Here is a 26,520-nt window from a genome sequence, read left to right on the forward strand (position 1 = left end):
CAGGGCAGAGAATCCTAAAATAGCCCGCAGCCCGCTGGGATGTCTCCTGAAACACCTGCGTTGGCACTGACATTTACATGAGAATGGGCGTCCGCAGGCCGTGCCGTTGGATGAGTCTGCGGTTCCTGTAGTGCCTGCCCGAGGACAGGTGTTCCAGGATGCGGTACCTCCGCACGCGCATAGGCAGCTCGCTCGCAGGCCCTGCAGTAAAGGGTCTCCACCACAGACGTGTCCCCAGAGTCACTGTGCTCAATCAGGTGCTGTTTCACCAACAGGTCGGTGAACTCCGCCGCGTAGTCGTGTAAAGTCTTCTTTTTCCCGCCCATTGTCGGGTCCGGGATGGAAACGGAAGCAGCCTTGACCCCCCGACCGAGGGACCCGTGGGATCTGCGCTCACCGCCCTGCGAGCAGAGGCGTTCGTGTCGGAGCCCCCACACCTGGGGAGCGGGGAGCTGTGGTCCCTGGTTGTCCCACAGGAGAAGGGGGAGGGAACGGGGCAGGCGGGGAGGATGAGCGCTTCCGCGTGCAGCGCTGGCTGGAGTGGGTCCGTCCGAGCAGGAGTGGTCTCCGAGGGGCGGCGGATACTCGGAGGGGGCGGATCCCTTAGGGCTGGGGGCCAGGACGATCCCACCCGGAGAAGCCTCGCGGGCGAGAAGAGGGTCCCTTCCTGCGGGGGCAGATGGAGGCGCGGGAGTCTTCCCCAGGAGGTGACCGAGGCCAGTCAGCGGCCCCAGGGGCCCAAGGCCGGGGGCTCTCGGCGGCCGGTGGACGGGCAGGGCCGGCCCGCCTGGGCAGGCGGCGGGGTGAAGGTGTCCAGGGCCCGAGGCGGCAAAGTGCCGCCGCCGCCAGCCCCGACTGCCACCCGCCCGGCACCCAACCCATCCTCGGCACCCATCTTGGGATCCACACCCGAGCGCCGCGGCGCCGCGGTTTAAAGCCCGTGAGATCCTGCAACAACCCGGATCCGGAAGCGCGGGGGCGGGACGGGGCGAGGGCAGCGGTGGGACCTTCGGTGCGGACCCAGGGCCAAGTCGAGGGAGGCTCCGGGCGCGGGGCGGGGCTCTGGCCGAGGGGCGGGGTCTTGGGCGTGGGGGCGGAGCCTGCGTGGGGCGTAGAGATCTGACGGGTCCCAGATGCACCTGCACGCAGGTGCTGACTGCCCCACCTTAGGCAGTTTCTCTGGGCCCGTTATCTCCAAGTGGAGCCGCTCTCCCCACAGGATTTCCCTGATTGACAAGAGGGTTTTATTTTCTTATTAAGAAAATAAAATTGACTTTGCAATTTACAACTTTTTTTTTTTTACAGTAACCAAAAACCTTAGGCTTGTTAGTGTTTGACTTCCCACTCAGTTTTTGTTGTTTTGTTTTCGTTTTTTGGTTTTTTTTGAGACCGAGTCTCCGTCTGTCATCCAGGTTGGAGTGCAGTGGCGTGATCTCGGCTCACTGCAACCTCTGCCTCCCGGATTCAAGCGATTCTCCTGCCTCAGCCCCCCAAGTAGCTGAGACTACAGGCGCGAGTTTTATCAATAAAGGCCCTGAAGGCCCAGGTTGCTTTTCGGTAAGTACAAGAACACAACACCTGTGGAAGGTGCGGGCCCAGGCGAGGGATGCCGAGCTCACACGACCCCTAGGCCTAGGTAGCAAATAGACGCACGTGTGCCTTTCACATTCCACCCTCACTTCACACTGGCCCACCCACTCCTTGCTCTGGGAAATGAGGACGCAGCAGGAGATACCTGTAGCTAACACACACACACCTTGCCCCCCGCGATGGCCAGACTTCCAGGGCTGCCTCGCTTCCCAGACACATTTTCTGGTGCCACTTGTAGGGTCCAGCCCTATGGGGCTTAGCGGGTGTTCTCCCCGTGTGCAGAGACCAGAGATTTTAATAAATAAAGGCACAAGACAAAGAGATAAAGAAAGCAGCTGGCCCCAGGGACCACTACCATCAAGATGCGGAGATCGGTAGTGGCCCCAAACGGCTGGGCTCGCTGATATTTATTGCATACAAGACAAGGGGGCAGGGTAAGGAGGGTGAATCTTCTAAGTGATTGACAAGGTGAAGCAAGTCATGTGATTACAGGATAGGGAGCCCTTCCCTTTTAGGTAGGCGAGGCAGAGAGAGAAGGCAGCATACATCGGCGTTTTCTTCTCTGCACTTATAAGAAAGATCAAAGACTTGAAGACTTTCACTATGTCTTCTATCGCTGTCTACTACGAACTTCAAAGAGGAACCAAGAGTACGGGAGGAGCATGAAAGTGGACAAGGAGTGTGACCATTGAAGCACAGCACCACAGGGAGGGGTTTAGGCCTCTGGATGACTGCGGGCAGGCCTGGATGATATCCAGCCTCCCACAAGAAGCTGGTGGAGCAGAGTGTTCCCTGACTCCTCCAAGGAAAGGAGACTCCCTTTGACGGTCTGCTAAGTAACGGGTGCCTTCCCAGGCACTGGCATTACTGCTTGACCAAGGAGCCCTCAAGTGGCCCTTATGCAGGCGTGACAGAAGGCTCACCTTTTGCCTTCTTGGTCACTTCTCACAATGTCCCTTCAGCACCTGATCCTATATCCGCCGGTTATTTCTGGGTTGTATTAGTAATGCAACAAAGAGTAATATTAAAAGCTAATGATTAATAATGATTGATAATTGTTCATTATCTCTATATCTAATTTGTATTATGACTATTCTTATTCTAACTATTTTCTTTATTATACTGAAACAGTTTGGGCCTTCAGTCTGTTGCCTCGGCACCTAGGTAATCCTCCGCCCACAGCCACTGGCCTGCATTTAAGCCAATTCCAAACATACCTTCTAGATCTGGGGGAAATCTAGCCATTTTCACATGAAGTGACAAGACGAGAAGCTTTGATTTGTTTGTATAGATTGAATGTCGGTCCCAAGATAAGCTTTCTATTTAATATTGGCTTCTCTATCGATCAAATAGTCACCATGAGTTTCTGTTAACTGAACAGAAATTTAGAAATTTACTTGAGTGTTTTAATAGACGAGGAGTCTGTTGAACAGCGTTTCAGAGACCAGTGTAAAAACAAAGCATAATACATGTGATTTGCAAACATGCTGGACCTCAGGCCAATGTGACAACATTTCCTGTGGTCCAAGTCCCCAAAACGATTAGAAATTCATATGGAAGACCACAAAATAATCACCAAAAGAGAAATTGGCAAGGCAAGAATTCCTTCTCAGTATTTGAGGCTGGTAAAAGTGCTTTATTTCTTATTAAAATACAGTATGTGTCACTTAATAACGGGGATATGTTCTGAGAAGTGCATCATTAGGCAATTTCACCATCCTGCAGACGTCATACCGTGTGCTCACACAAACCTACGTGGTTTACAGCCTAGTTCACACCTAGGCTATATGCTATACCTGTTGCTCAGGCTGCAGACCTGTACAGCATGTTCCTGAGTACTGCAGGCAGTTGGAACACAACGTATGTGTGTATCTACACATGTCTAAACACAGAAAAGCTACAGTGAAAATACACTATTAGATTCTTTTTTTTTTGAGACAGAGTCTTGCTCTGTCGCCCAGGCTGGAGTGCAGTGGCGCAATCTGGGCTCACTGCAAGCTCCGCCTCTTGGGTTCACGCCATTCTCCTGCCTCAGCCTCCCGAGTAGCTGGGACTACAGGTGCCTGCCACCACGCCCAGCTAATTTTTGTATTTTTAGTAGAGATGGGGTTTCCCTGTATTAGCCAGGATGGTCTCAATCTCCTGACCTTGTGATCCGCCCACCTCGGCCTCCCAAAGTGCTGGGATTACAGGCATGAGCCACCACGCCTGGCCAAAAGACAGTATTAGATTCTTAAGAGACTACCATTGTATTGGTCTGTCATTTGGTCTATCATTAACCAAAATTTCCTTATTCGGTATATGACTGTATATGTCAAAAATTCAAATATATACTAAGCTTGTTTTGTACTTTTTAGATGCAAAAAACTGAAGAGATTTTTGGATGATAAATATTTTTTATAGTCATATTGGAAAGGATGGGGTCATAAATTTCTGTAGGGAAAAGAGAAATCAGATTGTAACCGTGTCTATGTAGAAAAGGAAGACATAAGAAGCTCCATTTTGATCTGTACTAAGAAAAATTGTTCTGCTTTGAGATGCCGTTAATCTGTAACTTTAGCCCCAACCCTGTGCTCACAGAAACATATGCTGTATTGAATCAAGGTTTAATGGATTTAGGGCTGTGCAGGATGTGCCTTGTTAACAATTTGTTTGCAGGCAGTATGCCTGGTAAAAGTCATCGCCATTCTCCATTCTCTATTAAGCAGGGACACAGTACACTGAGGAAAGCTGCAGGGACCTCTGCCCAAGAAAGCCTGTCCAAGGCTTCCCCCCACTGAGACAGCCTGAGATATGGCCTTGTGGGAAAGGAAAGACCTTACATCCCCCAGCCTGATACCCATGAAGGGTCTGTGCTGACGAGGAGTAGTTAAAGAGGGAGGTTGGGATAAGAGGAAGATATCTATCTCCTGCTCATCTCTGGGAATGGAATGCCTCGGTGCAAAGCCGACCATTCGTTCTATTCTGAGATAGGAGAAAACCGACCTGTGGCTGGAGGCGAGATATGCTGGCAGCAATACTGCTCTGTTACTCTTTGCTACACTGAGATGTTTGGGTAAAGGGAAACATAAATCTAGCCTACGTGCACATCCAGGCACAGTACCTTTCCTTGAACTTATTCATGATGCAGATTCCTTTGCTCACGTTTCCCTTCTGACCTTCTCCCCACCATCACCCTGTTGCCCTGCCACACTCCCCTCACTAAGATAGTAAAAACAGTGATCCATAAATACTGAGGGAACTCAGAGACCAGCGCCGGTGCAGGTCTTTGCATGCTGAGAGTGCCGGTCCCCTGGGCTCACTGTTCTTTCTCTATACTTTGTTTCTGTGTCTTATTTCTTTTCCCAGTCTCTCATCTCCACCTGAAGAGAAATACCCACAGGTGTGGATGGGGCAGGTCCCCTTAAAATTTCCTTCAGTCAGCAAGCAGAGAAGCCTTTCTTCCCACTCAGACCCCAGTCAAGGCTTCTGAAGGTAGGGGTTTTGTCTTTCCTTAAAAGATGTCTTGAGGTAGGCATTTGAAGCCTGGAAAATCATTCCCAGGGGGTCAGGCTTCTCTGTCTCTCTTCTAGGTATTTCTTGGCCAAATGGTTCTAATCCCAGAGCCCACCCCCTAAACCTTTTTTTTTTTGAGACGGAGTCTCACTCTGTCACCCAGGCTGGAGTGCCCTGGCGCGATCTCTGCTCACTGCAAGCTCCGCCTCCTGGGTTCACCCCATTCTCCTGCCTCAGCCTCCTGAGTAGCTGGGACTACAGGCGCCTGCCACCATGCCTGGCTATTTTTTTGTATTTTTAGTAGAGACGGGATTTCACTGTGTTAGCCAGGATGGTCTCGATCTCCTGACCTCAGGTGACCTGCCCACCTCGGCCTCCCAAAGTGCTGGGATTACAGGCGTGAGCCACCGCACCCAGCCTAACATTTTCTAATACAATTACTGTCTGCAAGCCAGCATATGGAGACAGATTTGAACTGGACTCCTGTGTCCTTGGGAGCTGACTTTTCTTTTTTTCTTTTCTTTTTTTTTTTCTTTTTTCTTTTTTTTTTGGAGATAGGGCCTCACTCTGTAGTCCAGGCTGGAGTGCAGTGACGCAAACACAGCTCACTGCAACCTTGACCTCCCCAGGCTCAGGTGATCCTCTCACCTCAGCCTCCTGAGGAGCTGGGACTACTGGTGCACTCCACCATGCCTGGCTAATTAAAAAAATGCTTAACTCCTGGGCTCCAGCGTTCCTCCCACCTGGGCATCCCAAAGTGCTGGGATTACAGGTGTGAGCCACCACACCCATCCCAGAAGGCAACCTTCAATATTGAGCTTTGATCTTCTCAAAAACCTGGTGTCACAGCACTGGCCTCCAGCGCATCCAGCCGCGGGCCCCTTTTGCTCAATAACGGTTTCTATGGAGACATCTGTGATGCCACCACTGCTCCCAGGAGCCCACAGGACCTGGAGCTCTGGAAGCTGATCTCCTCCCACTGCACCAGCCAGCAGGTTCATGTTCAAGGCCATCTTCCCCTCCACACCCCAAGCCAGGCTGAAGAGAGATCCACGGGAAAAGCCGGGCCTGTCCTCATTCAGGTCCACATTCAGGCGACAAAGCTCACTTGGTCTTTGCGTCCCACGCCTCATGTCACCTAAGGAGGCCAGCCCGTCTGAAAGGCACAGTTCGATGTCCAGCTCGATGACCAGGGCCCTGGTGCTCCTCCAGAGCGTGGCCAGCCGGGACACCCAGTGCCCAGAATGGAAACTGCACCAAAAGCCACGTGTGCTCAGCAAGTCGGTCCAGACCATCAGCTACTACTACAGGAAGACGGTATGGGGTCCCAGGAGGAGGGCTGCCATGAGCCTTGAGGTGACCTGTTTCTCCTCCTCCCCAAGGGCCCGTAGAGCTGTCAGCCCACAAAGCATTCCACAGGCCTTCTGGTGATGGGTTACCAAAGGGAGATTCCAGGCAGGCAACGAATTGAGCGCTAGTGGTGGAAAGAGCCCTGCGGTCCTCTCCCTTTCTGAAGGGCCTGGTGCCTTAGTCCCCACATGCCACCGGCTTCTTCTGGGTTAGCTGCTTTGGGCCGGTCCTCCCCTCTTGCAGACCTTGGCTCCCGGTGCCTCTGGTTGGCCAAGGGGAGAAGATGCACAGTTTGCCCCAAGACTCCCGAGGTGCATCTTGAAAAGGAGAGTGAAGGGGAGAAAATGTGGAAGGGGACCTCAGCCGGACAGGTGCACTGTGCCACCATGTATTTGGGGAGCCCGAGATGGTCACCCCGGCTCCTGGCAGCTTCCTGGGTGAATGCATTGCCTGGACCTAGTGGACTATGGTTTCTTTTTTTCTTTTTTTTTTTTTTTTTTTTTTTTGAGACAGAGTTTCACTCTTGTCACCCAGGCTGGAGTGCAATGGCACAATCTTGGCTCACCGTAACCTCCACTTCCCGGGTTCAAGTAATTCTCCAGCCTCAGCCTCCCGAGTAGCTGGGATTACAATGTGCCACCACGCCCGGCTAATCTTTTTTGTTTGTTCGTATTTTTGTATTTTTAATAGAGATGAAGTTTCTCCATGTTGGTCAGGCTGGTCTTGAACTCCCAACCTCACGTGATCCGCCCGCCTTGGCCTCCCAAAGTGCTGGGATTACAGGCATGAGCCACCATGCCTGGCTGGACTATGGTTTCCAAAGTGGGGCTGCATGGCTCTTGCTGAGCATCCAGTGTGCTGGAGAGGGGACAGAGGGGACACACTGCTGCAGCCTGCACACACGCAGGCCCTTTCAACCCCAATGGGAGAGTGGCTTAGTGCCTGTGACCAGCAGCATGTGTGGGTGGGGGGGGGCCTGTCTGTGAATCTCAGCCGGCAGTCAGGCAGAAGCAGGGCCCCCATCTGTCTAGGCTTCAGGATCCCTAAGAGGCTCTCGGTGGGCAGCCAGGGCTCCAGGACCAGGGGGTTGTTGTGGGCAGGTCTCTGGGGAGGCCTGAGGGGCCACACAGTGTCCTGGGTGTGGGGTCTGCGTCTACATACTGCCCATAGGCACCTGCCACTGGGGCGATTTGTGATGGTTTAGGGAAACAGGGTCTGCCCTTGGATGGGCTGGCCTACAGTCAGGGGCCTTCTGCGCCTGCCTTATTTTCCCCGCTCTGCCAGAGTGAACCCAAGGATGCCGTCAGCCTCACCGGCTTCATGTCCGAAATGGAGGAACTTCGAACGGTCTTCCCCACGCGTCCTGACTGCCCCCAGTTCAGCACCAGGGCCACATCCACGTCCCACTGTGGTAAGAGCCCCCCACCAGGACCTCCTGTGAAACTGCCTGTCAGAGTCGAGGGGCCGGGGGAAGCCTTCCTGCACCCTTCAGCCTGGGAGCAGCCACCAGAGTTGGCCTCCACAGTGGCCCCAGCTGCTGCTTTTGAAATCCGCCCTGTGTGCAGGGAGCCAGGGCAGCAATGCGGCTGAGGGTGGAGGGAGGCCCCCTTCTCCTGGCCACTGTGGTTATGATTTGTCTCCCCAGCCTTCTTGCTTTTCTATTGTTTCACCCACTAAAAATTCAGTAGGGTCAGGGGCTAGGGGAGTGGAAATGGTTGAAGATTCTGGAAGCTTCAGGAAAGAACCCTATAAAGACAGATAGCTCATTAGGGACAGTGCCCCTGGGGAGCCCTCGCAGCCATCCGGTCCAAGCCCCTCACTGCTGTGATGAGAACAGGAGGCTCGGAGCAGGCAGCTGCCGAGCTCCATGGGCACCTGGGGGACACTGCCCAGAGCCAAGGCTTCATCCCAGCATCTGCTCCTGGACCTGGACTGGTTCCATGTCCCCACACAAGACACCATTCTTAGGGATGCCGAGCTTAAGCTACATTCCTGTGACCAGTAGCAAGGGTGGGGTGGGGGGTGGGGGAGGGGGTCCCCTGCTGTCCATGAATCTCAGCCAGCATCAGGTAGAAGCAGGGCCCCCACCTTTCTAGGCTTCAGCCCCCACTGCCTCAGCAAGAGGGTCTCCGCAGCGGCCAGGGCTCCAGGACCAGGCATGGCTGTGGGCAGGTCTCTGGGGAGGCTGAGGGGCCACACAGTGTCCTGGGCGTGGGGTCTGCGTCTGCATACTGCTCATAGGCACCTGCCATGGGGCGATATTTGTGATGGTTTAGGGGAAACAGGGTCTGCCTTGGATGGGCTGGTCTGGAGGCAGGGGAGCTTCTGTTCGACTTTTAGGAGGCACGTTTTTACCGAAGGAAAGTAGGGTCTGCTCCTCCGGGGGAAAGAGGGCATCAGCTACAGAAATTCAGCCACACTCGGGTCTGTTGAGGTGGAGACACCAGGGCAGGCAGGAGGATGAAGCCCACCCTTTGGTTCAGCCCTTGCTCAGTCCCATGCATCCATTAAAAAAAGCCACCCGTAGGTCGGGCGCGGTGGCTCACACCTGTAATCCCAGCACTTTGGGAGGCCGAGGCGGGCAGACCACGAAGTCAGGAGATTGAGACCATCCTGGTTAACACGGCGAAACCCCATCTCTACTAAAAATACAAAAAATTAGCCGGGCGCAGTGGCGGGCGCCTGTAGTCCCAGCTACTCGGGGCTGAGGCAGGAGAATGGCGTGAACCCGGGAGGCGGAGCTTGCCGTGAGCCGAGATTGCGCCACTGCACTCCGGGCTGGGCCAAAGAGTGAGACGCCGTCACAAAAAAAAAAAAAAAAAAAAAAAAAAAAAAGCCACCTGTGCCCCTACCTGGTGTTTAAGGATAAATAAGAGTCTGCCCTGGAGATCTTGGGGTGACGAGACTGCAGCAGTCACCAGATAGCATCTTTAACACTCTGCAGGTTCACCCACTGAGGCCGATTTGTCCGGAGAGATTGACAACAGCTCGGAGACCTGGAGAGGCACCCAGGACCTGTTCTTGGCCAGGCGGGGCTCGGACACAAACGTGGACGGTGAGGGAGCCCCTAGGGCCTCTGCCTGCACCTGCTGGGCCCCTGAGCTCGAGGCCTGCTTCTTGCAGGGTCGCTGCTCATGCCCTGTGGAATTCCCTCCCAGGACTGCCTGTCTCCTGAGGACTCACACAGAAAGGCCCCCAGGTTCCCTTATGCAGAACTAGCCCTGCCTTCCCTGACAGCTCAGGCTGCAGTCCCCCCAGGACGGTGGCACCTTGTCTTTAGTAAAAATCATAGTTGAAAGTTTTGTCTCCTTGGCCTTTACCCAGAGGCTGATGGATGCATCCCTCACCGTGCGTAGAGACCCCCCCAAGACACTGCCCCGCAGACAGGTGTGCCTGTTTCCATTCACCAAGAGGAAATTCCCAGCAACGTGTCTCCTTTCTTGCCTTAACTGGAGGAAACCTAGAGTCTGTAGTGACCAGCTCCCCTCGAACTCAGGAAGGTGGAGAATCTCCTCCCTCCCCTCAGTTTAAAGATGGAGAAACTGGGCTAGGCGCAGTGGCTCATGCCTGTAATCCCAGCACTTTGGGAGGCCGAGGCGGGTGGATCACAAGATCAGGAGTTCAAGACCAGCCTGGCCAAGATGGTGAAACCCCGTCTCTACTAAAAACACAAATTAGCCGGGCATGTGGCGGGCACCTGTAATCCCAGCTACTCAGGAGGCTGAGGCAGAGAATTGCTTGAATTTGGTGGGCAGAGGATACAGTGAGCTGAAATCGTGCCACTGCACTCGAGCTTGGGAGATAGAACGAGACTCCATCTCAAAAAGAAAAAAAAAAAGAGAGAGATGGGAAAACTGAGGCTCCAGGAGGGGACAAGCAACCAGGTGTGCAGAGACGGCATCAGGATGACCCCCTCGTCCCGACTCCCAGCTCTGGCTCCTTTGTCCTGGGTGTCTTGGCCCGAGCTTTCGCACCTTCCTTCACTCCCTCAGCACGTGCCGTGCTGGGTGTGGGCGCCCCATCGTGTTCACAGCAGCCCCACCCTGTGTCCTCAAAATGAGGGTGACAAGAGTTAGGAGACAGATCGGAGTCCGTCTGGGCAGATAGGGGTTTCCGAGGGAAGTCTCAGAAGGGTGGACGTCGTCATCGAAGACGCCAGAAGAGCTCAGCAGGGAGGGGTCTCGTTTCTCATTTGGCCTCTGTTGTCACCACAGGGCACCTCCTTCCCTTCAGTAAGAGCATCTGCGAGTTCAATTACTTGCGGAAGAGGAGCAAATCCCAGACTTTGAGTCCAGTCACCAGCAGCTCCATCGCATCTCAGAGCTGCCCGAGAAAGAGGACGCCCTGGTACCTCTCAGTCATCCACGAGAAGGTACTGGCGGAGGGGGTGCAGATCCCAGCCCCCTACTCCCTCGCTCTGCGTCCGGCTAGGAGGACAGCCCTGCTCCCTGAGAGGCTCTGGTTCTAGTATCTGGTTAGCTGCATCAAGCAGGTCCCCATGGCCTAAAATGACCTCCAGACACTCTGCTTTGACAAAGCTCCTCACCCCTGTCCATCCTCATCCCAGTGGGTGGCAGTTACGCCGGCATGGAACTCAGACTCACCGGCACGCATGACCTCCAACCATCCACACATCTTTGCACCCACAGACTCTGCTTCAGAGAATGTATCTAAATAATAAAAATCATAACAGCAATAACCAGCTTGATTTATGTACAAGTTGATTCATTGTAGTGTTTTTTAATCTATAAGAAAGACTGACCTATATTTTCACTGTCTTGTAATTCCCTCATCGAATTTTAGTATCAAAGTTATTCTGGCCTCATTAAAATGAAAGAAAGAAAAGGCTGGAAAACAGTTCCTTTTTTCTCATTTTCTTTTCTTTTTTATTTTATTAGTAGTAGTAGTAGTAGTAGTAGTTTTTGAGACAAGGTCTCGCTCTGTCACCCAGGCTGGAGTGTGGTGGTGTGATCCCGGCTCACTGCAGCCTCGAGCTGCCTGAGCTCAAGCAGTCCTCCCACTTCAGCCTCCCAAGTAGCTGGGACTACAGGTGTGCGCCACCACACCTGGCTACTTTTTGTATTTTTGTAGAAATGGGGTTTCCCCATGTTGCCCAGGCAGGTCTCGAACTCCTGGGCTCAAGTGATCCACTCGCCTTGGCCTCCCAAAGTGCTGTGATTAGGGGTGTGAGCCACTGCACCCAGCACCTTTTTTCTTTTTCTATTCTCTGGAAGAGTTTGTATATAAGATTGATGTCATTTCTTCCTTGAATTCTGAAGAATTCGCCATTGAAGGTGTCTGTGTCTGGGGATTCCTCACAGGAGCACTCTTATTTTATTAATTTATTTATTTTTGAGTTGAAGTCTCGCTCTGTTGCCAGGCTGGAGTGCAGTGGCACCATTCAGCTCGCTGCCACCTCTGCCTCCGGGGTTCAAGCAATTTTCCTGCCTCAGCCTCCCAAGTAGCTGGGATTACAGGCATGCACCACCACACCCAGCTAATTTTTGTTATTTTTAGTAGAGACGGGTTTCACCATGTCAGACAGGATGGTCTCGATCTCTTGACCTCGTGATCTACCTGCCTCGGCCTCCCAAAGTGCTGGGATTACAGGCGTGAGCCACTGTGCTCAGCCTTTATTTTTTTAGAGAAAGGGTCTTATTCTGTTGCCCAGGCTGGAGTGCAATGGCACGATCAGAGCTCACTGCAGCCTCCATCTAAAGGGGCACTTTTATTTTTTAATTTGTTTATTTAATTTATTATGAGACAAGGTCTCACTTTGTCACCCAGGTTGGAGTGCAGTGGAGTGATCCCAGCTCACTGCAGCCTTGACCTCCCAGGGTTCAAGCAATCTTCCCACCTCAGCCTCTCGAATAGCTGGGACCACAGGCACATGCCACCATGCCCATTAATTTTTTTCATTTGTTTGTAGAGATGAGGTCTCTCCATGTTGCTCAGGTTTGCCTTGAACTCCTGAGCTCAAGTGATCCTCTTGCCTCAGCCTCCCAAAGTGCTGGGATAGCAGGTGTGAGCCACTGTACTGGGCCCCTACAGGAGCAGTTTTAAAAATCACAAATTAGGCCAGGCACAGTGGCTCACCCTTGTAATCCCAGCACTTTGGGAGGCTGAGGTGGGTGGATCATGAGGTCAGGAGTTCAAGACCAGCCTGGCCAACATAGTGAAAACCCATCTCTACTAAAAATACAAAAAAAAAAAAAAAGCTGGGTGTGGTGGCAGGTGCCAGTAATCCCAGCTACTTGGGAGGCTGAGGCAGGAGAATCGCTTGAATCCAGGAGGCGGAGGTTTCAGTGAGCTGAGATCGAGCCACTGCACGCCAGCCCAGGCGACAGTGCAAGACTCTGTCTCAAAAAAAAAAAAAAAAAAAAAAAAATCACAAATTCAATTATTTTAAAATATATCCAGATTTTCTTTTTCCTCTAGTTTCAGTTTTGGTGTTCTGTGTTTTTCTAGGAATGCATCTATTTCACATAAGATTTGTTATGTATCAGCCTAAGGCTGTACATAGTACAAGGATAATTACTATCTTTGATGCAGCGTGGGCAGGGTGGGGACAGCCTCTGTCTCAATCCCGATGTGGCTGCCTTGTGCCTCCTTTCTTTTTCCCCATTGGTCTCATTGGAGTTTTATCAATTTTAATAGCCTTCTCTTAGAATCAGCTTTAGATTTTGTTGATTTTTCTCTAGTGTCTGTTTCCTTCTTTCTCTGCATTCTTTTGAAACTGGTAAAGTTTTGATGAAAATTATGGACATGAGTCACAAAATGTTGGCGAGTTGGTGCAGGGCACAGAGGCATGGGGGGGGGTCATATGATTGAATGGAGACACAAGGGGGCTTGCCAGTCCCAGCTCCTGGGGGTCCATGATATTCATTTTGTTTATTCCTGCAACTCTACCTGGACATTATCATAGATTTCACTGCTTTAAGAGTGTTCCTACCCTTTAACCAAGTAATTTCATTTCTGAGAAATAGCCCGAGCATATCATTAGCCAAGAGTCAGGCAGATATGCTGATGTTATTCATGTAGGCAGCAGAGAGGGATTTATCAGCTCATGTGTATGAACCATCCAAGGGAAGTGTTGCAGGCTTGGCTGCCTCCAGGAGCTCTAAGGGGCTCATCAGGCTTTTCTTTATCTCCTCTCTGCCTTCGTCTGGGCTGTCATAGATAAACTCTTCTCATTTGGTGGCAAGAGAGCCACCTGCAGCAACAAGTTTACAGCTGGCATTGTGTAAACTCTGTAGCTCCAAGAGGTGATCGGATCTCCTTTCCAGCAGTCCTTGCACTATTTTGAGACATGTGAGTGTCTCGGGACCATGGCCAGGGTGATGAAATGTGATTTCTGCACTTTTTTTTCCCTTTAACTTTGTATTTCAGGCATAAAGTGGTAAGAATCCATACTACAAAGATTCCCATGTACGTTTCCATTCCCCAAATGTTAAATGTGGCCACATTTGCTTTATCCTTCTCTCCCCTCTCTCCCCCTTGCTCCCCTCTCCCTCGCTCCCTTGGTATATCATAAATTTTCACACCTAACTTTATTCCTTTTCTTCTACTTTCTGTAGGATTAATTTTAGTTCTTTTTCTGAATTCTTGAGATAGATACTTGGGTCATTGATTTTCCATTTTCCTCCTGGTATATGCATTTTAAGGCTATAAATTTGTCATTAATCACAACTTTAACTGCGTCCCACGAGCTTTGATGTGTCCAGATGTTCCTTATCAGTTTAAAATGTTTCTAGCTTTCTTTGTGATTTCTTTTTTGACCCATTGGCTACACAGAAGCCTATCACTTACTTTCCAAACATTTAGGAGACTTTCTAGTTATCTTGCCTTCCAGAATATTCTGGTGGGATCATTTTCCTTCCACCTGAAGAACTCCCTTTAGTATTTCTCTAAGTTCAGATCTGTTGGTGACAGATTCTTTCCATTTCTGTTTGCCTGAAAACACCTTTATTTTTGTCTTTAATTTTGAAGAATTGAGGGAGTTGAGATCCTGAGAATGAAAGTTTCAGAAGTTTCAGGAGCTCCCTGACAAGCCCCTAGGGAAGCTTGGAGGGTGTTGCCGGTTAAGTGTGGGGGCCGCAAAGAAGACTGGCATCCTGTGGTATAGTGGGGTGCAGGGACAGACCATGGGCCAGATCCGAAAAGGAAGCTGCCTTGCAACTCCTCGGACGAGGATTTAGGATCTGCTCTTAGGACGGGTGCAGAGGTGCTGGAGGTGCCAGGCATGGCTGCAGTAAACAGCTGGCACATCTTGGTCTCCAGATGTGTAGAGCTAGCTCTTTACCGCAGTACACATCTTGAAATCCCTGGGAACCTGGGGTTTTGGGGTCCCAGAACAGCAGATCTGCTCCTCCTGGGTGGGCTGGAGGCAGGTCAGGGGAAGAGTGTGTGGCTGCCTGGCCCACGGGGGCTGCCCTTGGTTTTCTGCCCAGGATCACTGCCTGTCTGAGCTGGAGATACAGGTTCAGAAGAAAGACGAGGAGATCCTGCTGCTCCAGGAGGAGAGGGAGTCCCTGAAGACGCAGCTGAAATGCCTCCTGAAAGGCAAAGCCCAAGAGACATCCATGTCCCCAGGCAGGAGGGTGAGCCAGCCCCAGCGGGGCACAGTGCAGAGCTCTAAGATGGTTGTTTTCAAAGCGTCCAAAGCTGCTGGTGACACATAGGCCCCTGGCAAACCCCCAGGCCCCCTGGATCCTATCAGGTCCTTGCTGGAACACGGACCGGTTCTCAGGGTTCTGATCAACAGGCAGGGGAGAGGTGAACAGAGGCACGAAATGACAAATGAGAGCCATGAGCTGATGCAACAGGCAGGGGAGAGACAAACGGAGGTGCGAAATGACAAATGAAAGCCATGAGCCGATGTCTAGGCACCTGCACCTGGCTTCTGACTTGCTTTCTGAATGGGGCAAGGCACGATGCTGTCTGGGCTCAGGGTCCTTATCTATAAAATGAGGGCTGAGCTCACCTCTGAAATCCTGGGGCATGGAGGCCACCCTGCAGGCGGATTCCCCAGGCCTGGCTCTGTGCGTCGTGGGCAGTGGTAGCTTGCACTACCCTGCCCTGGCTGGGAATCCCTTCTCCCCACTCTCTGGCTGTGAGGCCCCCTGTGAGGCTGGGCATGGGGTTGGGGTGGGGGTGGGGATGCAGGTGGGGATGCTACCCCACCTCTAGGTGTGGGCAGAGGACTGGATGAGGCAGGTTTGTGTTGTGCCCAGGGGTGGTCACCTGATCTTCCTAAGACCTGATTTCTTTCATACCTGAGGAGACAGCCTGAGTTTATGCTGGGGGCCAGAGATGAAGCAGGGACCAGGGGAAAGGCCTCTGACCACACCGACTGCCTAAATGCCTGAAGGGAAGGCTGCCTAGACACACAGGGCTGGGGCAGGGAAAGGTGGCCAGCCAGGGGCTTCCACTCTCTGTCCTCCCCAGGCTGCTGGGTGGGTGTCTGAGGGTGGGGCACCCAGGCAATGACATGCACGGTGGGCGTATCTAAGGCTGGCTCCCCAACTTCCAAGGCCTTGTCCTTTACTGCAAGGCCACTTGCTGGAGGCTGCTCTGGAGGTGCCTAGAGCCCTTCTGCCCCCCAGAGCTGCCCATCTGCAGGTTCCTGTGCCCTCCACTGCCACAGCACCCACATCCCCCAGCCCCTTGGCAGGAGGACGCAGGTCCTCTCCCCAGACATGAAAGGCCGCTGTCCCTTCCAAGACAGGCAGTGGTCCATCCCTGGGGTGTGGCAGGAGGGGCTGGAAAGCTGAGGGTCCCATGGGTGTCTTGCAGGAGCAGCTCTCAGATGCTTCGCTGAAGCTGGACAGGCTGCGCCTCCTGAAGGCCTTCTCCAGAGATGAGGAGGAGCTGCAGCACCGGCAGCAGGTGCGGGCCACCTGGAGAGCAGGCACGCAGTGGGGGACCCGGGCCCAGGAGCCACCTATGCTGCTTAACTAAGAGGCCCAGGCCCCAACTGTCCCTGCTGCAGCCCTGAGCTGGGGTGCCCCCACTCCAGGGGAGCAGGTGAGGTGGGTGGGTCGTTAACCCCCTTGAAGGCACAGGTCAGGTGCAGTCTCCTGACAGAGGGAGGAGGACCCGTGACTGAGGCTGCAGTGCCTGGGCCACTGTTGGTGACCTTGCCAGGCAGATGCTGCCCCGCTCCGTGGACCCTGCGGCAGCCCGGAAGGAGGCGCCCTCCCCGGTGTCCACGCCATGAGCATTAGAGCCCCCCGCCCTGGGGGTGCCCCGCAGCCCTGCCTCACCCCTGCCCTACCCATCTCGCAGATGCAAGAGGAGTCTGCGGCACCAGAGATGGGCAAGGAGCCGGACCTGGGAGGCGGCGAGGAGGACAAGGGCCCAGAAAGGGAGCCCAAGGGGGCGGAGGACACGGGTGCCAGGGGAGGTGTGAGCCAGATGGGGGCCATGCATGAGGAGGGAAGCGAGGAGGAGGATGAGGAGGAAGGGGACAGGGATGAGGACTCAGAGGAAAGAGAGCTGCTGGAGGAGGAAGAGATCCCCAGGAGAAGGGCCTCCTCCCTGGCCGAGTCATTTGAGGAGGAGCTGCTGGCCCAGCTGGAGGAGTACGAGCAGGTCATCCTGGACTTCCAGTTCAACCTGGAGGCCACCAGGACCAGATACTCCCTTGCAACAGGTAGGACCTCGGCGGGGGGCACTGCGCTTTAGCCATTCAGTGGGTCCCCGCCCAGGAGCTGGGACGCCCAGACGCTGTCTGCTCTGGTCAGTGAGCTGGAGCAGGGGCAGGTGTCAGCAGCCTCACCCAGGCTGGCAGTGCCCTCCCAGCTGGCGAGGTGGCCCGGCCCTCTCCTCCTGTCCCTCACTGCCCCTGCTTGCTCCCGCTCACCGCCTCTGCCTCTGTGCCCAGGAGTGATTGCGTCTTTACAACAACAAGTGGATTTCCAAGAATCCCAGCTGCGAAAGATCAATACGGAAAATGAGATGCTGCAGAAGGAGCTCCGAGAGCGGAGGCAGCAGCTACAAGCCATGACCGACAAGGTGGCCGTGCTCTCAGTACCGGCCTCCGCTCCATGAGCACGGGCCCCAGGCTTCATTAACCCCAGGCAGCTCGGGGCAGGCGCCGCCCGTCCCATCTACTGATGGAGACTTTGAGCCTGGGGCGTCCAGGCAGCTGGCCCAGGGTTGTGCGGCTGATAGCGGCCCCGCTAGGATTCCCCAAGGTGTGTGGGAGGCTGGAGCCCATGTGCCCAGCCACGGCTCTGCCCTGCCCCTGGGCTGGAAGCACATGTCCCTGTCTCCTGAGCCGCTGTGCTCTTGGCCGCTCCTCGAGCATCTCCTGGCCCCTGAGTCCTGAGGGTGAGAATGCTCTATCCGTGCTTAGAGAGACTGCTACTCCACTGAGCCCACTCTTGTCGTTTTTGTTAAGCATTTTAGTTTTTATTCTTATCAAAGTTATTCGTGCACATCGCTTAAAGAATCAAATAGTTCCACGAGGCCTGTCATGAAAACCAGGAGCCTCTGACCTCCTTCCTCTCATTTGCCCTCTCCTAAGGCATCATTTTAAATTCTTCCAGCACATTCTTTATGAATCTATCTCCATATCTCTAAATAGCATGCTCATAATGCCCATTCTAGATTTTTCTCCATCTTAACATTATTTAATGCTTCCTTTTTTTCCTCCCCTGCCACCGCCCCTAACACACACAAGGGCAGCCTTTCCATCCACCCTCCTCCCCATATCATTCTATCACAATCAATGTTGCACTGACATCATTAGGACAGTCATTTGTCTCACACACACACATAAATAAGTTTTACATAACAGTACTAAGATTCATAAACCACAACTTTAAAACTGCTGCATCCCTTATCTTTTGCTTTCTTGCCCTCTTCACTTATTTTTGGTGAAGCACATCCTCCACTAGTTTTATCAAAAAGGATAAATGAGGCTGAGTGCAATGGCTCACACCTGTAATCCCAGCACTTTGGGGGGCTGAGGCAGGTGGATCACCTCAGGTCAGGAGTTCAAGACCAGCCTGACCAACATGGTGAAACCCTGGCTCTACTAAAAATACAAAAATTAACCAGTGTGATGGTGGATGCCTGTAACCCCAGCTACTCAGGAGGCCAAGGCAGGAGAATCACTTGAACCCAGGAGAAGGAGGTTGCAGTGAGCCAAGATTGCACCATTGCACTCCAGTCTGGGTGACAAGAGCAAAACTCTATCTCAAAAAAAAAAAAAAGGATGAATAGGGGTAAAGTTTTGGGGACAGGATATGTGGATATGTTGGCAAATGTCCTTACTCTACACCCTCGTAACATCTGGGTTGGATATAGCATTCCTGTTTGAAAACCCTTTTCCTTCAGCATCACAGAGGTATTCCTCTGTTGTCTTCCAGGTTTGCTGATGAGAAGTCCAAAGTCGTTCATGGTTCTTTGTGGGTTGGTTGGTCCTCTCTGGAAAGTTGTAAGATCCTATCTTTGCCCCAGGTGATCTGAAACCTCCCAGAGTTGTGCTTTATTGAGGGCGTGTTTTCAGCTGTTGTACTGGGCACTCAGCGGCCATCTGGAAACTCATGTCCTTTAGTTCTGGAATTTTCTTTGGTTTTTTTGTTTTTTTTATGTCCTTCTCTCAATTATTTGGCTATTGGACCTCCTGTCCTGCTCTTGTTTTATCTGTTATCTCCTCCTTTTTGTCTCCTTGTCTTTTACAGATACTTTCTAGATTTCCTTAACTTTATCAACAGCTCTTGAGTTTTCATTTTGTTATAATATTTTACTCTGATATTCTCTGAATGTTCCATTTTTCTTTTTTTGAAGCGCACTCTTGTTTGGCTTCACAATTGCAGTATTTTCTCTTCCCTTGATGACAGCGTTCATCATAGTGTTAGTTTTCTAACTTCTTGCACCACTTCTATTTCCTACAAGTTCCCTTTTAAAGTTTGCTTTTGGTCTCTGTCATTCATCTGAGAGCTTTGCTCCAATGTTCAAGTTGACTGGACTCTGAGCACACAGGTGACCACTCTGTGCTCCCTGGCAGAGCGGTGTGCTTTGCTTTGGCATTTTAATGGAGAGTTTCTTTTCTTTTCTCCTTTTTTTTTTTTTTTTTTCTGAGATGGGTTCTCACTCTGTCACCCAGGCTGGAGTTCAGTGGTGTGATCACAGCTCATTGCAGGCTCAGCCTCTCCAGAGTCAGGTGATCCTCTCGCCTCAGCCTCCTGAGGAGCTGGGACCACAGGCACACGCCACCATACCCAACCAATGTTTTTATTTTTTGTAGAGATAGGATCTATGTTACCCATGCTTCTCTCAAATACCTGACCTCAAGTGATCCACCCACCTCAGCCTTCTAAAGTGCTGGGATTACAGGTGTGAGCCACCACACGTGGCCTAGGGCTCTTCATTTCTGCAATAACATTCCACCAATCATCCTCATTTTAGCCTCCATGTTTAGAAGAACCCGGACCAACAATGTCTGAGACTTTTGGGAACTCAAGTGTGAATTGGGCTTGTTTTCTGCTTTTCCTACTGCCAGCTATTTGGCTTTCTTGGATCTGGGATGTCAGATACCACTCAGCCACCTTCGAACTCTCCAAAATATTTTTAGTCCTCTTTCTTCTCCTCTTCTCCCTGCCTTCAATAGAAATCCCGCTGCTATTATTTTAGGGAGCTTTGGGGAAGGAAAAAAGTTAGATGCCAGTGTTCAGTCTGTTATCTAAACCTGGGAGTCCCCCAAGCCAACCCTTCTGTCTCCTTCCAGTTCTCCAACCTCCGAGAAGATAAGAAACACCAAGAGATGATGGGGCTCATTGAAAAGGACAACCAGCTCCTCCGACAGGTGACAGCCTGGGTGTCGTTAAATGATCAGCCAGGCCACTGTTCTTGCTGTAAGTCCCAACACAGCGAAGGGCAAGACAGGGCTGGAGCATCTTCACAGCTAAGCCAGGGCCCTTTAGGTAGCATGCCACTCGACACATCTCTGCACCCCACGTCCACACAGAAGGCTCCTCGCAATTGCTGGGTCCAGACTGGACTGGAGGGACCCAGCAAGCGTTGCTGGCCTTTTTTTTTTTTTTTTTTTTTTTTTGAGACAGAGTCCTGCTCTGTCACCAGGCTGGAGTGCGATGGTGTGATCTCAGCTCACTGCAACTTCCGCCTCCCGGGTTCAAGCGATTCTCCTGCCTCAGTCTCCCAAGTAGCTGGGACTACCAGCATGTGCCACCATGCCCAGCTAATTTTTGTATTTTTAGTAGAGACAGGGTTTCACCATGTTGGTCAGGCTGGTCTCGATCTCTTAACCTCGTGATCCGCCCGCTTCAGCTTCCTAAAGTGCTAGGATTACAGGTGTGAGCCACTGCACCTGGCCGCTGGCCGTCTTTTAGGGAAAAGTGGATGGGTACCACATGTACTCAGGTTGGGCGAAATGACCCCACCACTTTATTCTCCCTGGCTGTCCCCAGCAAGTGTCGAAACTGGAGAGAAAGCTCACCAAGCGGGACTGCGTCATCTCAGAGTTGGACACCAAGGTCAGCCAGCTGCAGGAGCAGGTGGAACTGGACCAGAACCACCTGCAGAGGTGGAAGCAGCTGCAGGAGGATTTGCAGAGCAAAAAGGAGATGATTCAGCAGGCGGAGCAGCACGCCCGCGTGGCCCTGGAGAGCTCCCAGTCCAGGGTACGCCCAGCCTTTCCTCCGGAGGGTCTGTCCCAGCAGCTGGTGGCCAAGCACCCGGGCCCCTGCCCACCGCCCACCGAGGTAGAACCGGGGTCTGAGTACAATGGGGCTCGGGCTGGTTCTGCCGTGTACACCAAGAGGATGGAGTGAGGGTGCGACGGAGCAGCCCGGAAATGTTCGTCAATGGCAGTGGTGGGCGGAGCCCCGTGGGCAGGGCTGGGGGTCTTGGGTTGCATTGTGAAGGGGTTGGATCACTGGCTGGAAAGGAGGAGGGCACCTGGATAGGGAGGCATGGTGTTGCCCCCCGTCTCTGAGTCATAGCGTGCTTGCCGGGCCAGACACCATTCTAAGTACCTTCTTGGTATCAAAGTCATGTAGCTCCTTTAACCAAACTGCGAAGTAGTTAGCATGATCCTCATTAATAGACAAACGGGAAAGGATGAACAGGCCCCCGGACACCAGACCTGCTTTGCGGTGGTGCTGGGCTTTGGCAGTCTTAACTGCAGGGCCCCACTGGGGCATCATATTAAATGTGAGCAAGGCCAGAGTGCACCCTGCTTGTGAGGGCCCCGTGCCAAAAAGGAAATCAATAAAGAGCTGACTTTTTTTTTTTTTTTTTTTCTGAGACAGGGTCTTTCTCTGTCGTCCAGTCTGGAGTGCAGTGGGGTGACAACAGCTCACTGCAGCCTTGGCCTCCCAGGCTCAAGCCGTCGTCATCCCACCTCAGCCTCCTGAGTAGCTGGGACCACAGGCATGTGCCGTCATACCCGGCTAATTTTATTTCATTTTTAATTTTTTAATTTTATTTTTTGAGACGGAGTCTCGCTCTGTCGCCCAGGCTGGAGTGCAGTGGCGCAATCACGGCTCATTGCAAGCTCCGCCTCCTGGGTTCACGCCATTCTCCTGCTTCAGCCTCTCCGAGTAGCTGGGACTACAGGCGCCCGACACCATGCCCGGCTAATTTTTTGTATTTTTAGTAGAGACGGTGTTTCACCATGATCTCGATCTCCTGACCTCGTGATCCGCCCACCTCGGCCTCCCAAAGTGCTGGGATTACAAGCGTGAGCCACCGGGCCTGGCCATACCCGGCTAATTTTAAAAACTTTTTGTAGAGACGGTCTCACTATGTTGTCCAGGCTGGTCTCGAACTCCTGGGCTCCAGCAATCTGCCTGCCTTGGCCTCCCGAAGTGTTGGGAATACAGGTGTCAGCCACTGTGCCTAGCCCTGACCTTGATTTAGAATCCAAAATTAAGCAAAGGTCAAGGTCATGTATGGAGGCTTTTGAAGTCATGTTCCCACCAGAAATGCCAACCGCAACTCAACTGCGTCCTCTTTCCTGCTTGAGCCCGCCTCCTTCCGGCTGGGTCAGACTGAGGCACCCACCCCTGGTATCCCTTGATAAAACAGTTTGGGATCCAGCCGTAGTCCTGGTGAAAGTGTTAGACCAGAGGCGGTCCAGGTGTGTCCATTTGTGCGCCAGCCTGCACTGACCTGGTCGAGCCTGGAAAGCTGAGCTGAGAATATGCTGAAGCTAAGTCCGGGTGAGCAGGAACTAGTGCCAAGCCTGATGGTGAGGCCCCACGGGTGTGGGGAAGTGAGGCTGGACACCCCGGGTAGCTGCCAACCTCTACCCTGGGGACCACCCCAGTACAGAGGCCCAGCCCCTTGTGACCTCAGGACCTCCAGCACCTGGCACAGTGTTTGTACAAAGCGGGCACTCAATAAATACTGGAAAGAAGAAAAGGATTCCACTCCTCACACAGGCCAGGGGCGCATGACATTCCTGCTGTCACTTAAACCTGTCCAAGCAGCAGTGTGGACATGCTTCCACTCGGAGGCAAGGCTGAGCCTCTTGGGCCCAGCTCCCGTTGGGCACCTCTGCATTGTCAGGGTTTCTGGACAGGGAACTGGTGCTGAGCATGCCGCATAATTCGAGGGGTTCCTGTCTGAGGCTCCTGGGGTGCAGACTGGAGGGGTTTCCTCTGCAGCTTCCTGAGAGGCACGATTAGCTACCTCTGGGGAGGCGGCTGCGGGTGTACAGGCAGACAAGGATCTTCACGGCAGCAAAAGACTAGAACGCCTTCCGGGTCTGTGCGCAGGGGCCAGGTTCAACGCTGCCGTCCATGGCACAGACGCCTCCTAGTCAGCATGGAAAGGAGGAAGCGCCAGCAGCGCACTGTTAAATGCCTAAAGTGAGAGTGTCCCCAAGGACCAGGAAGTCCGCTCACTGCAGCTCCCCTGGGCAGTGGAGGATGGTCCAGGGGTTACGTGTGGCTTCTGTACTATTTTGGTTTGTTGGTTTAAATATATGTGTGTGTGTGTGTGTGTGTGTGTGTGTGTGTGTGTGTGTGTGTGTGTGTGTGTGTAGGTTTTACTTTCCAATTAGAAAAGCCCAACTGGTGTAGGAGAGTCTTTGGGCTTTGGGGCTGGGCCGCACAGGGTCAGGGGTTGGATCCGGCACCCCTTAGCTCTCAGACAGTCCACACTGACTTCTCCAGCCCGTTTCCAGTTTCTAAAGCCATGAAAAGTGAGGGTGAGCTGTTCCTTCCTGGCCCATAAAAATTAAGGTGGTGGGGGGTGCAGCCCACTGGCCAGGCGCCTTCTTGGGCAAAGGTGAATGATGGTGTTGTCCCTTTGCTCATAGCTCGAGAGGTTAAGGAATAAGATCATCCAGGCCACCTTTAGCATCTCCGGGACCAAGTCCTTGGCCAATGAGATCTCTGACAATGACATCCTGGAAGCCCTGCAGGTATACCCCTAAGTTCAGCTGCCTCCATCCGGGCCCCATCACCCCAGGCCAGAGCTGTGGTAGGGGGTTGGGGGGCCTAGGTTAGATTCAAGGGACTCTGTTCTCATCCTACCTGTGTCACCTATTCACTTGGACCCCAGGACTCTCCTTTCTCTCTGCTCAGGCAGAGGGGATCAAATCATCCTAAGGCGGGTGGGGGCATGGCACAGGAGTCTTGGCTACTCTCAGCGAAACGGGAGACGGGCATCAGTGATCAGCAGTAACCGCCACAACCCATCCTGAGCGCTGTGGAGAGGGGACAAGCCGCTCAGATCACGAAGATTCTCCCACAGCAGGAGCCCAGCCCCGGCTTTGTCCAGCTTGGTCCCCTCCGCTAGTATCACCACCCACTGATCCAGGGCTCTGGTGCAGACCCTCCCACCCCGGCCACAGCCTCCTGGGCTCCTTCCTGACCAGGGGTTCCCACGCAGGGGCCTCGGAGAAGTAGAGGGGTGTAGGAGAATTCAGGCCTTGGGGTCACTGGGCATGGGGGGGTCACCACCCACCAGCTGGGGGCCACACACTCACTTCTCTGAGCCATAGATGCCTCCCTCTGTGATGGAGAGCGCATGCTCACCTGCAAGGTGTGGTAAGACTCAGAACTCTGGGAGCCAGGCACCGGCTGTGGCTCTGTGTGGGGCCATGTGCTACGAAGGGGTCCCCTCTCACCAGGAGCTGCTTCTGTTCCCAAGACGCACACTTCACCCTCTGGGGCTGCCCTTAAACTGCAGTGTGTGCCCATGACCTTCCAGCATCCACGTTCCTGGGGCCTGGTTCCCTTCCTCTGCAGAGTGGGGGGGGCCCTGGGCAGTGCCTTTCCTGCAGAGCTGTAATGTGAAGAGAGGTCCCTGCAGCCTTGGTACCGTTGTCTGGGGGAGGGGAGGAGGAAGGGGAGAGAAAGAGGAAGAGAAGAGGGAAGACAGAGGATGGAGGGAGTTATTTCCACCGCACAGTAGCCAGGGAAGGGCACCTTTGCTTGCTTGCCGTAGCCTGACACGAACCAGCAATGGCCCAGAGAGGAAAATGGAAGAGAGGTGGGGACAACATTCCCTCTGTACAGGACAGAAGGGACTTGAGGGACAGACGTGATGACCTCAAAGATCTCTAGGAGTCTGGGGCTCCTCACAACTCTAAGAGGGCTGAAGAGGGGACTTAGTGCAGGCTTCTCCGGGCTGGTGGTGTGCACCTGCCCCCAGCTCCGCATTCTGTGACTTCACTTCCGTGGCTGAAAATCAGCCGCTGTGGGAATATTCCCACCACAGAAATTGGCAACGCCACAAAGCCAAGCGTTGTTTGCTTTTTTCTCTCCCCTGGAGAGCCGGTTGTAAGTATTCACCAGCACACCCCTGCTGCAGTGAGCCCCTCTGGAGGAGGAGGAGAGGATGGCGTCCTGGGCAGCTGGCATGGACTGGGCAGACCGGCCTCAAGGCCAAGGTGAGGAACTGGGAAGGCCACCTGGATGGCTGTGTTTCTTGTGTAGAGAATTATCTCAGAGAGAAGCGACTACTATAATCAGCTGAAGCAGAAAGGCGTCAAAGTGCCCCCCCTGCAACAGTCAGAGGCCTTCCTGACCAGCAAATCCAAGAAGGGGACCTCCAAGTAGGCCCAGCCAGGCCCCCAAATACTGTCAGCCCAGCAGAGGCCGGGGCACAGCTCCAGAACCACCCGCCCCCACCATGCGTCCTGCTCTCAGACTCAGAATTAAACCCCGGTGTTGGCACTGTCCCACCTTTTTCTTCTCTGGGATCCACGCGGGCGCCTACTCTCCTCTGCGACCTTGAGCTACGACGACACTCCCCATTCCAAAGCTCACTCACTGGGAGTCAGCACACCAGCCTGTGCCCCTAGCTCCTAGCAGGTCCCCTTGAGGCACCAGGCTGCCAGAGGCCTGAGCCGGGGTATCCGCCCAGCTCTCAGCACAGACCTCATGCCTACTGAGCAGAGGGGGTCTGTGACCTTCTGCCCTGGGGGCTCTCCTGGCTGGGGCACTCTCTTGCTGGAGGACCCCTCTGGAAGATGGTGAGGGTGGGGGGGGCTCTGTTCCCATCCCCCCCGCTCCTGGAAGGAAAGCTTTACGGACGAGAACTGTGGTCCCTGACGCTTCCCCAGCGCCTCGCAGGCTCTGGGAGCCTGAACACATTCGGAAGGGACTCTCCCTATCGCCCTTCTCTGCTCCCCACCCACACCTGCTTCCCTTCCCGCGCCGAGCACCAAGCGTGTGCCACGTGCGGGCGCCACGCCCCTCAAGCCCCGGAGGAGGACGGTCCCCGCGGCCGGGTCCCCGATACCCAGGATTCAGGCTCAGACGCGCCCAGAGCCTCTCGCAGTCTCGTCGGCGCTGCAGCCGGGTCCCCGCGGGGCTGGGGGGCTCCTGGCGTCGGAAGGGCTCCAGCAGGGGTGAAGGAGGTAGGGGACCCTGAAGGCCCCAAAGGCGGGCCGTCTGGGGACAGGAAGTGCAGCCCTTTGCAGACCCTCCCCGGCCCCCTGCAACCTCCTGGCCCCGGGGCTGGGCGGCCTAGGGTCCCGGCCCCTTCCGGACGAGGCGTCTCCCAGCCCCACTCGCCCCGCCCCCAGTCCCTTCTGGACTAGGTACCTCCCCGCTGCTGGCTCTAGCCCTTCCCCGCATGGCCCCGCCCCCTCTCGCC

The 26,520-nt window shown here is 53.7% G+C and overlaps 1 protein-coding gene across 1 annotated transcript; it reads left to right on the top strand.

Annotated features, from left to right (window-relative positions):
* Positions 1-187: 187 nt before the first annotated feature.
* On the top strand, positions 188-25,868 carry CCDC27 (coiled-coil domain containing 27). Its single transcript, XM_003278410.2, has 15 exons — positions 188-275; positions 1,413-1,557; positions 4,939-5,064; positions 5,935-6,402; positions 7,720-7,846; positions 9,380-9,490; positions 10,650-10,807; positions 14,886-15,035; positions 16,231-16,323; positions 16,723-17,089; positions 17,321-17,451; positions 20,174-20,251; positions 20,874-21,086; positions 23,732-23,836; positions 25,356-25,868. Exons 4-15 carry the CDS (start codon positions 6,085-6,087, stop codon positions 25,476-25,478), a joined length of 1,974 nt encoding a protein of 657 aa, XP_003278458.1. The 5' UTR covers positions 188-275; positions 1,413-1,557; positions 4,939-5,064; positions 5,935-6,084; the 3' UTR covers positions 25,479-25,868.
* Positions 25,869-26,520: the final 652 nt, after the last annotated feature.

This window comes from Nomascus leucogenys, chromosome 24 (assembly GCF_006542625.1).
Source record: "Nomascus leucogenys isolate Asia chromosome 24, Asia_NLE_v1, whole genome shotgun sequence".
NCBI classification, from domain to species: domain Eukaryota; kingdom Metazoa; phylum Chordata; class Mammalia; order Primates; family Hylobatidae; genus Nomascus; species Nomascus leucogenys.

Coding starts and splice junctions, on each gene's coding strand:
- CCDC27 (XM_003278410.2), top strand. CDS start 6,085: ATGTTCAAGGCCATCTTCCCCTCCACACCCCAAGCCAGGCTGAAGAGA. Junction 9,491..10,649: donor CTCGGACACAAACGTGGACG/GTGAGGGAGCCC, acceptor TTGTCACCACAG/GGCACCTCCTTCCCTTCAGT. Junction 23,837..25,355: donor ACATCCTGGAAGCCCTGCAG/GTATACCCCTAA, acceptor TTTCTTGTGTAG/AGAATTATCTCAGAGAGAAG.